This window comes from Toxotes jaculatrix, chromosome 21, assembly GCF_017976425.1.
Source record: "Toxotes jaculatrix isolate fToxJac2 chromosome 21, fToxJac2.pri, whole genome shotgun sequence".
Taxonomy (NCBI): domain Eukaryota; kingdom Metazoa; phylum Chordata; class Actinopteri; family Toxotidae; genus Toxotes; species Toxotes jaculatrix.
Genome location: NC_054414.1, coordinates 11,617,696 through 11,633,023, shown reverse-complemented (window position 1 = coordinate 11,633,023; position 15,328 = coordinate 11,617,696). Strand labels below are relative to the sequence as shown.

The 15,328-nt window shown below is 41.0% G+C and overlaps 1 protein-coding gene across 2 annotated transcripts; it reads left to right on the top strand.

Moving 5' to 3' along the window:
* The first annotated feature begins 610 nt into the window (after positions 1–610).
* pde6c (phosphodiesterase 6C, cGMP-specific, cone, alpha prime) lies at positions 611–11,200 on the top strand. 2 transcript variants are annotated; one of them, XM_041067329.1, is made up of 22 exons: positions 611–1,078; positions 1,777–1,929; positions 2,991–3,080; positions 3,321–3,461; positions 3,558–3,632; positions 3,768–3,832; positions 4,305–4,371; positions 4,672–4,719; positions 4,994–5,143; positions 5,567–5,710; positions 6,132–6,197; positions 6,347–6,502; positions 7,091–7,198; positions 7,669–7,778; positions 7,879–7,966; positions 8,058–8,158; positions 8,415–8,522; positions 8,645–8,708; positions 9,740–9,814; positions 9,931–10,014; positions 10,866–11,019; positions 11,160–11,200. In XM_041067329.1, exons 1-22 carry the CDS (start codon positions 611–613, stop codon positions 11,198–11,200), a joined length of 2,556 nt encoding a protein of 851 aa, XP_040923263.1. The 2 variants fall into 2 exon arrangements, with proteins under 2 accessions (XP_040923263.1, XP_040923262.1); XM_041067328.1 differs by having other exon boundaries at positions 11,148–11,200.
* The last annotated feature ends 4,128 nt before the right edge of the window (positions 11,201–15,328 follow it).

Below are 15,328 nucleotides of genomic sequence, written 5' to 3'. Positions count from 1 at the left end.
AGCTTGCACAGCTCCATGGAGCTTCACTGCAGCCAGTGGTTGGACTTTAGTAATTCCTTTAGAGAACCACATGAACCCATGAGGTGTTGCAACAGTGTTTCTTCAGTTTTGTTTTCTCATACATTTCAGATATTTGTCTCTGATCTGATCATGTCACCACTGATCCTGATGGCACCCTTTTCTGGTGTAGTCCATGCAGCCAACATGCAGCCAAACCTGGCGTTTTAACACATTGGCAACAGTCTCATTCTCGCCTCCTCTTGCTTCCTCCCTCAGATGGGGAGAAGCGCCCGATATAAAATGATCAGCGCTGGGATTTGCGGGTTAAGGACGCTTAAAGCAGGGGTTTTAATGTCATGACGTCACATTAATTAGCGGCCACTTTGATCCTTTCAGCCTCTAAGCCGCACTCTGTCCTGCTCTGTCTGTCTGCAGACACGGTATGCATTCCTGACTCCCTCGGGGACCGTGGAGGGGAATGCACGTCCGCGCAGACGGATGCTACTGAGCCACCCCATCCTGTAGGCCACAGCCCAGCTCCCCTCACCGTTTCTACAGGTGATGCTTTTGTGAAAAAGAGGACGGGAATACGAAACTACACTAGATCACCATGGCAGACAAGGATAGCGTGGAGAAATACCTGGAGAACAACCCGCAGTTCGCCAAAGAGTACTTCGATAAGAAGTTACGCGCCGAAGCCTTGGCCGCCGCCTTTTCGGCACCTGTCGATGTCAAAGACACCGCGTCTTTCAAGGATATTAACTCCGTGCAAGAGGCCGCCATCATCTTCGAGATGGTCCAGGAGATGCAAAAACAGGGAGATGTGGAGAAGTCCCTTCACAAGGTGTTCCAGAGAATTGCCCTAATCTTACAGGCCGACAGGGTCAGTTATTACCTGTGCAGGTCCAGAAACGGAATACCTGAGCTCGCCACATGCCTCTTTGACGTGACTCCAACATCCAAATACGATGCAAACATCGTCCATCCGCAGACTGAAATTGTGTTCCCTCTGGACATGGGTATTGTCGGCCACACCGCGCAGTCCAAAAAGCCCCAAAATGTCCCTGACGTCTCAAAGGTGAGAGGTGGTGAAGGAACCGCGCTCCATAGTGCGCGCGCTCTCGAGGAAAGTTGTGGTTGCGTGATTCAGGCGTTTGACCTCTATTGGAGGGCGTTTTAAAAGATGAAATTAATTCTTTGTCTTATAAACTTGAATTTATTAGCTAAAGGTCGTTGGCTAAACTTACTAAGCCATACAAATCAGTGTCCGTAAGATAGCAGACTATAGTTTATAAACGTGCATAGCATCAGATGCACGTTTTATTTTTGCATTTTGCGTGTAACAAGTTTGATGAAAACCATGAAACCCACCTTCCCTATGGGCTTGCATCAGTTTGATTGCCATAATTGTCAGCTGAAGAATGTGATGATATACTGACCCATCTAGTCAAATGACAAATGTGAATGCAGCATGAATGTCTTTTGCTGCCATGTGTAGACAATAATAGCATATTTATTACTGAACAAACAACAAATCATAGTTTTTATTTCAGGCACCAAGGTGCCCTGTATTTGGAAAAAGTCAGCATTAGACACATTATGAATATGAATCTTTCAATCTGAAAGGCAGTTCATGGGCACATGCAAACAACACCGAACTGTGCAGAATGAAATGAACGGTGTAGTTGTGTTGTTGGATGTCAGTAATGTTGTGTTGTATCCACCTTTTCGGTTTAACCACACCTGATCTGAAGTTTTCTTTGTCTCTCAATCCAGAATCCAAAGTTCAGTGACTTTGTGGACAAACAGACTGGATACAAGACAAAATGCATGCTCACTTTCCCTCTGATAGCTGAAAAAGAATGCCTCGGAGTCGTTATGGTACTAAACAAAATAGGAGCTGATGCCTTCTCTGCAGAGGATGAGGCTGTAAGAACACACACACACACACACACACACACACACACACTTAAACATGTATATTGACTCACTGATTGAGCTTGAATAATGTTGTATTTTGGACACTTAGACACAGATTATTAAACTGAACTTGAATTTGACCATTATAGTATCAGATAAACTTTATTTGTGTTCTGTGTTGATTTATGAAGCTATAATACACCTGTTTTGCATGAATTCTCTATTCATATCCATAGTGTCTTGTCTGCAACTTTAACAAGCCCTGTGCTTTGCCATTTGAAATTTGCATCTAAATAAAGATTATTGCTGTAATTACAGCTCACCAGTAGAGTGCAAAACACTCCCATCATGTCAGTGAGAGTCAATCAGACCTGACTGACTTGATGCGGTTGCTTTTGAGTATTCAGCTTGAAAAAAGGCAGAACTAGGAATATGTTATCTCTGTAGTCTATGTGAGAAAATATTCACAACTGTCTCTTGTTATTGAGAAGCTATGAATTCATACTGAGGCACAACTCCTTAAAGAATGAAATGGGTCACATGGAAATGATGTTTTTACAGACTATTGCGGTTGATTCTCAGTTATAATGGTGATTCATAGGAAGTGAAAAAGTGGGTAAAGAGATTTAAGGAGAGGATTGGCAGAAATGATACACAGGCCAAAGGATTTAACTGCTGAGATGCGTTATAATGTCTGGCGTCTTTGTGTTAGGTGTAAAGACAGAGAGACAGTGATTGTACAAAATGTGTGCAATCTGTGTAAACATTAGCCAGACGTGGACTTAAAAGACCTTATAAAGTATCATTTACAAGAAAGAGTTAAGTTTAAGTCAATATTTACTGATTTGCCATCTAAATTTCATCATATGTGAACCACATTCTGAGGATACATACTCCTTAGACCCACCACACTGTTCCTATGGAGTTCACTTTATATGACAAATCACATCTTTTCTTAGGCAAATCTCTACTGCTTCTAAAAAGTGTAGTGTCTAGTAAGCACAGTCTAGGCACAGTCTTAAATCTGCCTTTGTGTTTTAATGAACCCTCTGATCTGATTTTGTCCATAGCTCTTCCACAAGTACATGACCTTTGCTCAAGTCATCGCCCTGCAGCATTACACAGCCTACATGTTCAATGTGGAGTCCAGGAGGAGCCAGGTAAACTCAACCGCTGCTCATTGATACATAAAGGCTCTAAGCCTCCTTTGAGTTGAGGAGTGCGAGAGTGGATATGCTACACTGTGATGCTATCCAGTGGGAATCTCCCATCATTAGGCACTGATGAAAACTGTCTCCTGTTATTTGCCTGTTTGTACTTCAAATGCACAAAACAGGTCTAATACTATAAACACAGACATCACAATTACGTCCATTCATGCCTGCTTTTTTTTCTCAAAGGTGCTGCTCTGGTCAGCCAGTAAAGTGTTTGAGGAGTTGACAGATATTGAGAGACAGTTCCACAAAGCACTCTACACTGTAAGGACCTATCTACAATGTGAACGATACTCAGTGGGCCTGTTGGACATGACCAAAGAGAAGGTTGGTCTTGCGGAATAGATTCAATTTCACAGACAAGACTGAATAGATAGTGTTCATGGCTACAGGAATAAATAACTTAAAACTGTTATTGTGCAGGAATTCTATGATGAATGGCCGGTGAAACTGGGAGATGTGGAACCCTATAAAGGACCGAAAACACCAGACGGCAGGGTGACAAGCTTCCTCCTCATTACATCCGTTTCTGTCACTTGTGGCATTTAAAATCCCACTCTCTTTAACTTTTCTATTGTCTAACAGAGTTAAAGCTGATTAGTCATTTCTAACAGGCTTCGCCTTTTCATACAGGAAGTCATCTTTTACAAGATCATTGACTACCTCCTCGAAGGCAAAGAAGAAATCAAAGTCATACCGTAAGCAGCATGAACAACGTGGTACAAATGTGCCACCAATGTCACCAATTCAGAACATGTCAAAATAGAGCATAAAAAACAAACAAATTGTTTCCTTGCTTTGAGATCAAGAAATTGAAGAGCAAAATAAAAAATCCGGACTTTGTTTACTTTAGTCACCCCACTCAGTAACATGAACAGAATTTTAAGTCCACCTGTTACAGCTTATTAAATCGAGGAAACCAGTATATTCTAAAATACATGAAGCAGTCATGCTTGTCCACCCATCCCTTTTGCATCTGTCTGCTGTTGCAGACAGTTCTGACGCTTTCTGATGAGTGTTATTTGGGGACTAATGTGAAGCAATAGCTGAGTAAATTTGAATCGAAGGTGGAAGAAACATCTGCATGAGTGTCAGCACTGTTTAACATGCTTCTCAGGGAATAATTTGTTCACTCCAGCTCACACAGCTCTGTGTGTTTCTCTCTTTTAGTGGTCCACCTGCAGACCACTGGGCTTTAGTCAGCGGACTGCCAACCTACGTTGCAGAGAACGGCTTTGTAAGTCCTTCTCGGCTGCTGCAGGGCAATTCACTAACAGAATCACTAGAATTATAAACAAATGACAATACTCTGACTTGTGACACACAAAAAAAATGTTGAACATGCTGCAGTGAACATACTAAAATTCCACTGGCTGACTTAAGCTATTACATCCAGCAAATGTCAAATGTAGACAAATATTATTCACAGATAAATGATTCCAAAGGTTGATTAGAAATAGCAGTTACGATTAGAAATGATAAGGCAGCAAATGATCATAAGTCGTCTAACTGTCTAATGTTTTTCATGTGACTGCAGATTTGCAACATGATGAACGTGGCTGCAGACGACTTCTTCACTTTCCAGGTGGGGACGCTTTTACTGTCCATTTGTTTTAGAGCAACATACAGGACACATGCAATTGTGCATGGTCACTGTGGTATGTGCTAAATAGCTGATTCCACATATGCACACAATAGAATGAACATCAGTATCTGTTGATTTGTACTTTTACTGATTATGTAATACAAATTGAGGCTTCCCCTGCACAATATGCAGATTTTCTATCGTACTGTTTCAATGCTCGTATTCAGAAAGAATGGAGCCCTCATTTAAAACATTTTATTTCAATGTCTTTCAGAAAGAGGCTGTGGATGAGACAGGTTTTGTCATCAAGAATGTCCTGTCGCTGCCCATTGTCAACAAGAAGGAAGAAATTGTGGGCATCGCCACTTTCTTCAACAGGAAAGATGGCAAACCGTTTGATGAACATGATGAACAGATCACTGAGGTTAGCACCTTGTATCCTCTCTCTCATTTTTTACATCTCGTCACCGTCATGCAGTTTGTCTCATTTTGAATCTTAAGTCTGTGTAGATGCACTCTTGTCAACACTTCACCACATATTTCCTCTACAGAGGGAAAGATTTATTCTTTTTTGTGTTGCAGCATACATTTGCATTTTAATGAAGCAATGCCCCTAAAACAGCAAGTAAAGCAGTAACTTTTTAGTTCTTTGAGATATGGTGTTTGCTCTTGTGCCACCCACATGTCAAGTGAAGAAAAGTATCTAGAAATATCTGCCACTCAGTTCATTCAGTAGCAGAATTTGAAAATACCTTAATCATGGTGAAAGAGGGGACCAGCTCTCCTGTTTCTTGGTTGGATATCTTTCTCTTCCCTCATTCTTTCCCACTCTCAATATTTGCTCCAGGCCCTGACACAGTTCTTGGGCTGGTCAGTGCTGAACTGCGACACCTACGACAAGCTGAACCGCATGGAGTACAGGAAAGACATTGCCCAGGAGATGCTCATGTACCAAACCAGATGCACCACAGATGAGCTGCAGTCCATTCTGGTCAGTATTAACCTGACCCTCTTCTATAGTTTCTCTCCAGAGACCCTACCTTTGATCTCTCAACATCTTTTCAAGAGGCCACTCAAGCAGGAATTAAAAGTAGTCAAAGGTTAATGCAGCATGAATAGCTTTTTTAATAGAAGTCATCCAGTAGCAGCTATTAGAGGACTAACAGAAGCTCTGATGGATCATTTATCCACTTGGGAGCTAATATTTGAGATGATGACACGACGGTTTACAGGGTTACTGCTTGGAGCTCTTGTCTGAAGTGTCTGAAAACATCAGGATATTTTTGCATTTTTTTCTGCCTTTTGTTGCCGATGTAGGAATTCAAGCTCTAAATGGTTGTAGACAATGGCAGCAGGTTCTTGGGTGGAATGTAAATGTGATTTCAAATGATTGTCCTGTCTTTTACAACCAGAACACCAAAGAGAAGTTTGACGCAGAGCCTGAGGACTGCGACCAGAAAGAGATGTACAAACTATTGGTATGTTTTGTTTGATCCTTCAAGACAAAAACCTGGAATGAAAAAAAAAAACTTTGTGAAAACAGTACATGCTATAAGATAAATACAGTCATCATACACACAGGCTCATACAAATTGAATAAATGCATGAATGAAATAATTTTGTGCAGAAAGCAAACTGCCCGCCAGCTGACAACGTCAACGGAGAGAGTCTGTACCTGTTCTCCTTCAGTGACTTCCCCGTTTCAGAGTTCGACCTCATCAAAGCTGGCATTCGCATGTTCTTTGAGCTCGGAGTTGTTGAAAAGTTTAAAGTTCCCGCAGAGGTGAGTCAGACCCTTATATTGATGTGTCTGGCCTAACGGGAAGCTCTTAGTGATGCCTTTGGTGGCATTTGATCAGTGTATATTTAAAATATATATATTAAAAAATTGGAATTAGATATTTTATATTGCTTTGAGTGACTGATTTGCATTTTTTGCATTTCCTCCCTGTGCTGTCCTTGCTATTAAATGACTTTGCAGTGAAGTGTAATCCCCATAAACACCATTTGGATTTTTAACTTCTTTTATGAAATCTGGGTATTTTAAACTAAGTAAAGAAGAGAGACAATGAGCCTTAGAGAAGCAGAATGTTCAGAAGCATTTGCGAATCTTTTGGGGTGACAGTCAAACTGCCATGGGTCTGTTTTGCTGGGAAAAGAGAAGTAGATGTTATCCTTAATTAGCCTCTGGAAGCATATCATGCTGTAGCTACAAATCTGAGTGACACCCGGCGGTATAGCTGTGGAGGCGGAGTGGGTTTCCCTGGGCACAAGGACTAAAGTGTACTTTTTAAAACACGGGCACATCACACTGGGTCACAGCTTTTCTGAAACCCCTCTGAACAATACCCACCCTCTCTCTCCCTTTCAGACACTGACCAGGTGGATGTACACGGTGAGGAAGGGTTACCGTGCAATCACCTACCACAACTGGAGGCACGGCTTCAACGTAGGCCACACCATGTTCTGCCTGCTCCAGGTAACACCTGCACAACATCTGCTGTCAACCCAAACTAGCTTACAAACGGACAGGAACTGCAGACTGCTCATTCTCTTTCACAGAGAGAGCAAGTGATCCCAATAACTTTCACACTACAGCTAATGGCACAGTATATAGTGCATCTGCTGACAGTTAAACAGGCAGCTGTGTCTTACAAGAAAGTAAACCACTTACATTGGCCCATAAAATGTTCTTTCCTTCATAAAGCTAATTGAGAATTGCACCAACACAGGTGAAATACTGTCCACATTAACTAATTAAAATCATGTTTCTGCACCATAGAACATTATTGTGCTTAAAATGAGTATTGATAATACCCAATATTTTGCTGTTTCTGGGTTTAAAATGTCTAGAAACGGGCTACAAATGAATCATTTTATAGGTACCCATGATCTATACAACACTTCCACATAAGAAGATTTGTGTAATTTGTCTCTTTCCTCCTGCAGACAGGGAAGCTGAGGAAGTACTACTCTGATCTAGATGCCTTTGCCATGGTGGCTGCTGCTTTCTGCCATGATATTGACCACAGAGGAACCAACAACCTCTACCAGACAAAGCAAGTCATATCAAGTTGTTCTGTTTTGAAAGTGCAGGTATGTGTGTAACCTGTGTGTCTATTTATTTTTCGTATGTTTGACTCTTTTTTTTTTCCGTAGGAGCGCATCTCCTCTGGCCAAACTTCATGGCTCTTCCATTATGGAGAGGCACCACTTGGAGTACAGCAAGACACTCATGGGAGAGGAGGTGCAACACATTTATTGGTCCAATAATTAAATAACAGACTTGCATAGGAAAACACACACATATTTTGACCACTCCTCACTGTCTCTTACAGAGCCTGAACATCTTCTGCAACCTCCAGAAGCGTCAGTTTGAGAATGTGCAGCACTTGTTTGATGTCTGCATCATTGCCACTGATCTGGCCCTTTACTTCAAGTAGGCTCTCTGAAATATTTACTTATTGAAGTACGAGCAGCTGTTATGCTGCAGCCACAGTTAGGGGCAGACATGAAATAATCTTAGTGGAAGACTGGCTGACTATAGCTGATGTTGCTCAAAAGTTTAGCTGCTGCCAATCCATGTTTGTCTCCCTGTGTCCTCCTTTTGACTCAGTAGGTTTTGGGAAATCAGTTTGTGTGTTTGATTAGTTCATTTGGGCTGTCCACTATCTCATCTGTTTGTCCTCACACAGAAAGAGAACCATGTTCCAAAACATTGTGAATGCCACTGAGCCAATGACAGATGAAAAGGAGGCCACTGCCTATGTTTCCAACAACCCTATCAGGAAGGAAATCGTCATGTATGTATCTGATCTCAAGCAAAAACATAGCAAAAGCTGCTGAGGAAATTCTGTCCAGCTTACTTTAACGGGCAGGGTTTCACCTCCTGTTCCCTGACTGTCTTTATGTCTCACACCTCCAGGGCCATGATGATGACAGGCTGTGACTTGTCAGCTATCACCAAACCCTGGGAGGTACAGAGCAAGGTGGGTGAGCATGTCACATCCAGCTCCTTAGTCATGTCCTGTTTGTCTGTGTGTTCCTCAATACCAGTTTAGTTAGTTTCCTGTTTTGAAATTGCTAACCCCTTTGTCTTTTTTTGTAGATTCACTTCCTGTCCTCCTGTGTTTCCCGCCTCAGTGATTACCTGCCCCGCCCCTAATGTGTTGCACCTGTGTCTTATTGTTTCCCCGCCTCCTAGTGTATTTAAGTCCTGCCCTCTCCTTTGTTCTCCTTTGCCAGATCGTCTTTGTCTGTTTAGTCAAGCGTTCCACCATTAGTTCCTTGTGTTTCTCCCTGTGTGATTTGACCCGGTTTGTCTTCTTACAGTTTTTCCCTTTTCCTCACGACTTTGATACCTCTGCCTGAACCGACCAGTGTACCGAGCCTGTTTGGACCTGCTCTTTGCCTCTCATTCCTGTGTACTCGAGTCGTGCATTTGAGTCCCCTTCAGAGCCCTCACCCTTTTGTCAGAGCAGGCTTCGCATGGGCTGATTTAAAAACATAGAGAGAAGCGCGCAAGATGCGAAAAGGTCACAGAAAGCTCAGGAGCAAATAATACAAATAATAGGTTTTTAATCTATTTTGTTCTGCTAAAACCAGCTGGTTTGATTTTACAATTATTTCATCCTGCTTGTCTTCAGTCTTTTATCAGGTCATTACTTCCAAAATAATACATAGAGCTGCAATCATTTTCTTTTTAAAAAGAATACAGGAGTACAAAGCAATGGCAGCAAAACAGCCTGGGCTTAATAGGCCACTTATATTAGTTTGTTGTCGCTGTGAGATCAAATGCTAAAAGCTTTACAGAAGCCAAAAATAAGTTCCATATTTTTATCTGCTAAAAGAGATTCTGAACCGTCCATCGCAGTAAATACTGTAGGTAGGAAAAGATTGGAAATAACCCTCACAAGATAAAATAATATCCTGAGAGTGAAATGTGGCAATCCCTTTCTCCGTCTATTTGTCTTCTATTTCCCGTTGTCATTCTTAGTTCTGCCTGTCTGTTTGTCTCCAGGTGGCTCTGATGGTGGCCGCTGAATTCTGGGAACAGGGAGATTTAGAGAGAACTGTTTTGGACCAACAACCAATTGTAAGAGTTGTAACCCTTCTCTTACCTTCACCTTTAGTTTTAACAAGTTTCTCAGTATTGTAGAACAAGTGATCACCACATTTTCCACCTGAAAATCTCTCCTCTGTCTCTCACAGCCCATGATGGACAGAAACTGTGCCGAACAGCTACCCAAGATGCAGTGCGGTTTCATCGACTTTGTGTGCTCATTTGTATACAAGGTACTGTTAGCTTTTACACCGTACAGTCCCACCACTTCTCCTGAGAGAATTCATCAGTAACTGCTGGAATTTAAGCAGAGCCACAGTCTAACAGGGGTGCAGCGATTTAATCCGGCTTTGATTGGATTTTGATTTTCAGCAAAGCACCATAAAAAAACTGCTTCTGCCCATGAGTTGTTTTGATTCAGTTCAATTTATTCAATTTTGATACTTTCAAGAAATCAGAGCTCAACAAATGTAAACCATAAGTACAACTAAACTGAGTCATTAACCTCACTTCAAGACCTTAGTTTAAAGTGTAACTTCTATTTTCAAGACATTAATATTTATTTCCAAGCTCACCTCTGACTGTTCAGTGAATACTGATCTGTAAACCTGCTATGTAGGTTTCATTTTTGATGAGACTGTGTCAGAAAGCTGTAGATTTAAATATCAGGTAATAGAGCTGAATAACTAACACTTTATATGGGAACACAAAACAACATGGGCACTTTATGTACAAAAAGACCCATTCCTACAGACTACAAAATGGCTGTTGAGTTAAATTATTTCTCATACAGTCTCACTGTAAGTGTTAGAGGTGCGGTTCTGGCTTTAACCATCTTAGGCTGAATAACAAAGATGTATAGAGATGAACCCATTGAACCCAGCTGGCCCCAGCAGGAATGTCAGCTAGCTGTTTGTCAGTTTGTCAGGATGGTATTTGAGCAAGAACTCACACACAGGCTACATGCCTAGCAATTAACATGTGTCAGGCGTCGCTGTGGACTTTTTAAGTTATTCTCCCTCTATGTACCCCACACTGTGAACAACATAAACTTACTTCCAGTGTGTTTCCCTCCATTTACCAGGAGTTCTCCAGATTCCACAAAGAGATCCAGCCCATGTTTGATGGTCTGAACAACAACAGGTCACACTGGAACGAGCTGGCTGAGGTATACAATGCAAAGATGAAGGCCATCGAGGATGAGAAGAAGAAACTAGAAGAAGAGGAAGCCAAGAAAGGTAAAATAAAAAAAATAAACATCTGCACATACTGGTCCAGTTGATGGCCTGACAGAAGATCTAGTGCTCAGGGTAGAGAGTGACCATATATCCATACATCTTTTTTTAATTTCTGTGTCTTTATCTAGCTGGTGGTGGAGCTTCCGAAGCAGGGAAGTCGAAGACCTGCACCATCTGCTAAATTCCTCCAATGCTTGGATTTGGGCTGATGTGGTCTGTTTAGGATTAATCTAGGCTACGCAAGCCTCTAATTCTGGTCTGACATGTCATCTAGTTGGATCTTTGCTAGGCTGGCTTGGTCTGGTCTGATCTACATCAGCGTAGTTCAGGTTAGGTGCTGTCTGCTCTGGTGCAGGCCAGTCAAACCCTGTTTGGTATGATCTTGGTTTGGTCTAGCCTACTTCAGTCTAGTGTAGTCAGGTCTGGCCTACAGTCTAGTCTGGATTAGGCAAGTTTAACCATTCTCCAAGGAGAGTCATAAACATCACCAAGAAGTAATGTTGGGACTCTGGCTGCAAGAGAAGCCGTTTGATTCTGAAGATGCGATGTATGTGAAACTTCCTCCTTCCTCTGCTTTGTACAATACACAACAATCAAAAAAACAATACACACATTGACAACATATATTTCCCTTTAATTTAGGAATAACTGAAACATTCCTGACATTTATGGTTTGAAACCACCGTTGGAGAAGCTCACAAGCTGTAATCCAATGTTCCAAAGTCAAGCTAGTACAAATCGTTCAAATAGAGTACTACATGCACTACATGTGGAGTGTATCCATGCCAAAGCAATAGTTTTGCGGTAGGTTGCACAATGCACTTAGCTGCTACTGTTCTGGCAGTGGCAGGCCATGTGTGGAGGGTAGGAGGACAGGCAGGGACAGTAATCACAGAACTTTATACTTACAAGGATCATGAGAAGGGGGTTGAAATTGTGTTTTTGGTTAACAGTTTAAGTGGCATGAGTAACATTTAATGAGATGTAAAATTATTTTCATGAACACAAAAAAAAGACAGAAACTGCAATTGGAAGGATCTGCTAATGCTGTAACGCCAATACTACAGCGAGTGATAACGCTCCATCAAGAAGGGCTGATGTTTTCTTACCTCAAAGGCACCGATGAGTTATGTGAGGGTATATTTATTTTAATATGCAATCTATCTATATACATATATATATTTTTTTTTGATTCTTTGACTGAGAATTTTGTACTTGAACTGTCTTCATGGATGGCGAGTTAGAGGCACGCTTTGAGAGATGGCGTTCTGAATCTGTGAACAAATGCACACTAAAATCACATTCAGGCATCAAGAATATGTTTTGAATTTGTGCAACTTTATTGTCAGCGTTGATAAACACCTTTGAGTTGTTTTATTCATGTCTGACTATCTGGAAAAATAACAACAACAATAATAATAATAATTTACACAAATGTTTAGAGCACAATTCCATATTGAGTCATGAAAGATTTCTTTTAAATGTGCATGATTTCACATGTATATAGTTTGTGACATAGCAATTGTAAAATATATATTGTGTAAACTTAATTACTGAAGCATAAAATTGATTCGAAAGATGTAAAAGCAACCTTTGCTTCTTCTAAGGAGGCAAGAGTCGCAGTCAAACAGGTTACAGTAGATCTACCTCTCCTGTAAGAAGCTTTGATAGGATTTGATTTGATTGCCAGCCAGCGTTGGAGATCCACACAGCTTTAGACTAAATACCCTTCTTACAGAGGAGGTAAAGAAGGCTACCAAAGCCTTTTCATATGAATATGCAGACGACTTGTGTTTCTAAAGATGCTGCTTCTTTCTTCACTGATGAAACAGTGAAGAAAGAGTGAAACAGTGAAACAGTTGACATGCTGTCAACTCAATGTGAATCTCTCCACAAAACCTCTCCATGTAAAGCTGAATTGTACTTGATCTGGTCAGGCATGTGAACTCCCCGTGCACTTTCTAAAACATTTTTAGCAACGTCCTTCCTGGGACAAAGACGAGCTGTGGCTCTCAACTTCCTGTTACACAATGTCATCTCCTCTAATCAATGGGGCATCAATCAAAGGCACTTAATCCTATCAGAATGGCTTTGGGACTACCTGGAAACACCTTTTCTGTTGCTTGAGGTGAAGCAGGGAGCTGTAGTGATCACTGGAGCTAAAACTGTACAAAAACATCAACTGGATCATCCCCTGAAACTTAACTCACAGTTCCTGCTACACATTTTATATGGATGGTTCTACCACTGGTTTGGCTCCCGTGATTTAAAAAATGGCAACTTGCTTTTCCTTCAAGGATCCTTTGTGAAATACCAAATAATGCTCTATGTACTTTCTACTTTCCCATCAGCTGTCATTCAGACATTAGAAATCTATCATTTGATGTATGAAATGACCTCTACTGTACGTATGTGTGATGTAATACGTGTAAGCAAATAAATTAATAAATAAAATGAATAATAAATTTATGGAGGTGTACGAACAGAGAGGATTGCTTTTTTGTCCATACAACAATAGTAGAGTACATGCACAAAGGCGACACGTTATCTCATTCACACCTGACTCATGCACTTGAAGGTTAGGCAGAGAATGAACTTAAGAAACCTTGGGCTTAGCTGCGACAGCGCTTGTTCTTAGCCATATATCGTGCAGAGATCTTAGAGGCTCCAAAGCTGGATGAGCCTCTGGGGAAAGAGGATCAGTGGATTGGTTCTGATCCCTGCCCGATACAGTGTTGTCTGGCTTTGTTCAGCATCCCGTGTTCTGCCGACTGCAGATTCTGCATGCACAAAACTTGAGATTGCTCAGAGTTATGTCATCATTTTAATAGTAATTTAGAAGAAAACAAACCATAAAATATCTCTGAAATGAAGAACAACAATGCTGCAGCAGTGCACTCCAGAATGTGTGTGGTTTGAGTGCAGGATGCTACTGAGGCCTTCCCTGATAAGATGGAATATTTGACATGAGGGAACACGGATGAAGCTCTATCATTTTGTGGGACACTTGAGCTTGTCAGCCCTCGCATCAACATGACCTTTCACTCTCCAGACTATTAAGGAGTCAGTGAGTTCAGAGCTGCCCACTCCTCCTCACAGAGCCCTGCTTCAAAATTTGAATGTTAAAATGTAAAAACTCCTCCATTCAAAAATGTGTTTTGCTTATTAATTACTTCAGTTTTGTTGTTACACAAAGTCTGTTTTCACCTTGATCTGAAGGGGGGAAAGTTTCATTTGGAAACTTCATGACTTAATGTGTCATGTGAAAACTTGAAACCCGCTGCTTACATACGAGCATTGCAAATGCATTGATTGAAGCATGAAGACGTGTCCATTAGTTAAATTTATTTGTATATCTATGTCTTCATAAATTTTGGATTCTTCAGGGAAGGAGAAAGTAAATTTAATTTTAAGAAATTTTAAATAGCTAAACCAACATCTTTTTTTATATATCGAACACAAATCATTTTTCAAGGAGAGTATTTTTATAACATGGACAGAAGGGGAGTGAAATTTTTCAAAAAGTTGTTTTTTGAGATTGAATTCCTCCCAGGATATTTGTAAGGTTCTTGAATTTGCACACATGTGCAGGCAAGAATTTTCAACCAAGAAAACAAATGCTGACAACCTAATTGATCAACTGTAAATGCATCCAGGTGTACAGGTATAGCTGGGGGTAAAATCATATCCCACCTCCACTCAAAAACAACAAGCTGTTTCGACTCAGTGCACCATTTTTAAATCAATTTAACTACCTGTTAGTTCACAATGCCATCAATCACACAGTAAAGAACTTCTCCTGAGAAAGCAGTGGAGAAAGTTGCAGTGGGTCAGACAGAGCAGTTAGAGGAACAGTAATTGTCTTTATTTAAGCCAACGTCTATAATCTCCCAGCTACTTTGCAGTTTCCTTCTCTGCAAGTTGAAGTCAAGGCAGCACTTCAATCTGCCCTTGGCCAGAGGGACATCTCCAGCTAATCCTTGTTGTCTCTTAGTAAGAGCAGTGTTTGACTCTTCTGTGTTACCATTGTTTACTATTTCATTGAATTTTTGCTCAAGCAAGAAAGAGTAGGCCCACTACTCCACAAAATGTATCAAAACTAAAGTGAATTAACGAGAGGTAACTTAAGGTTTAGGTAAATCTAACATTAGAAAAGTCTAAAGAGTCCATGCTAATGTCTCTGTGAGACTGTACTGACAGTGGTGTTTTAAGCTAAATGCTAACACAAGCATGCTAACATGCTCACGATGACAATGGTAACATGCTGGTGTTTAGCAGGTACATGTTAACCATTCCACCATCAGCACGT

Bases quoted from the DNA above. Each gene is read 5' to 3' on its own strand.
- pde6c (XM_041067328.1), top strand. From the start codon at position 611: ATGGCAGACAAGGATAGCGTGGAGAAATACCTGGAGAACAACCCGCAG. The intron at 1,079-1,776 runs GTGAGAGGTGGT...CTCTCAATCCAG, and splicing joins ATGTCCCTGACGTCTCAAAG to AATCCAAAGTTCAGTGACTT. The intron at 5,711-6,131 runs GTCAGTATTAAC...TTTTACAACCAG, and splicing joins ATGAGCTGCAGTCCATTCTG to AACACCAAAGAGAAGTTTGA.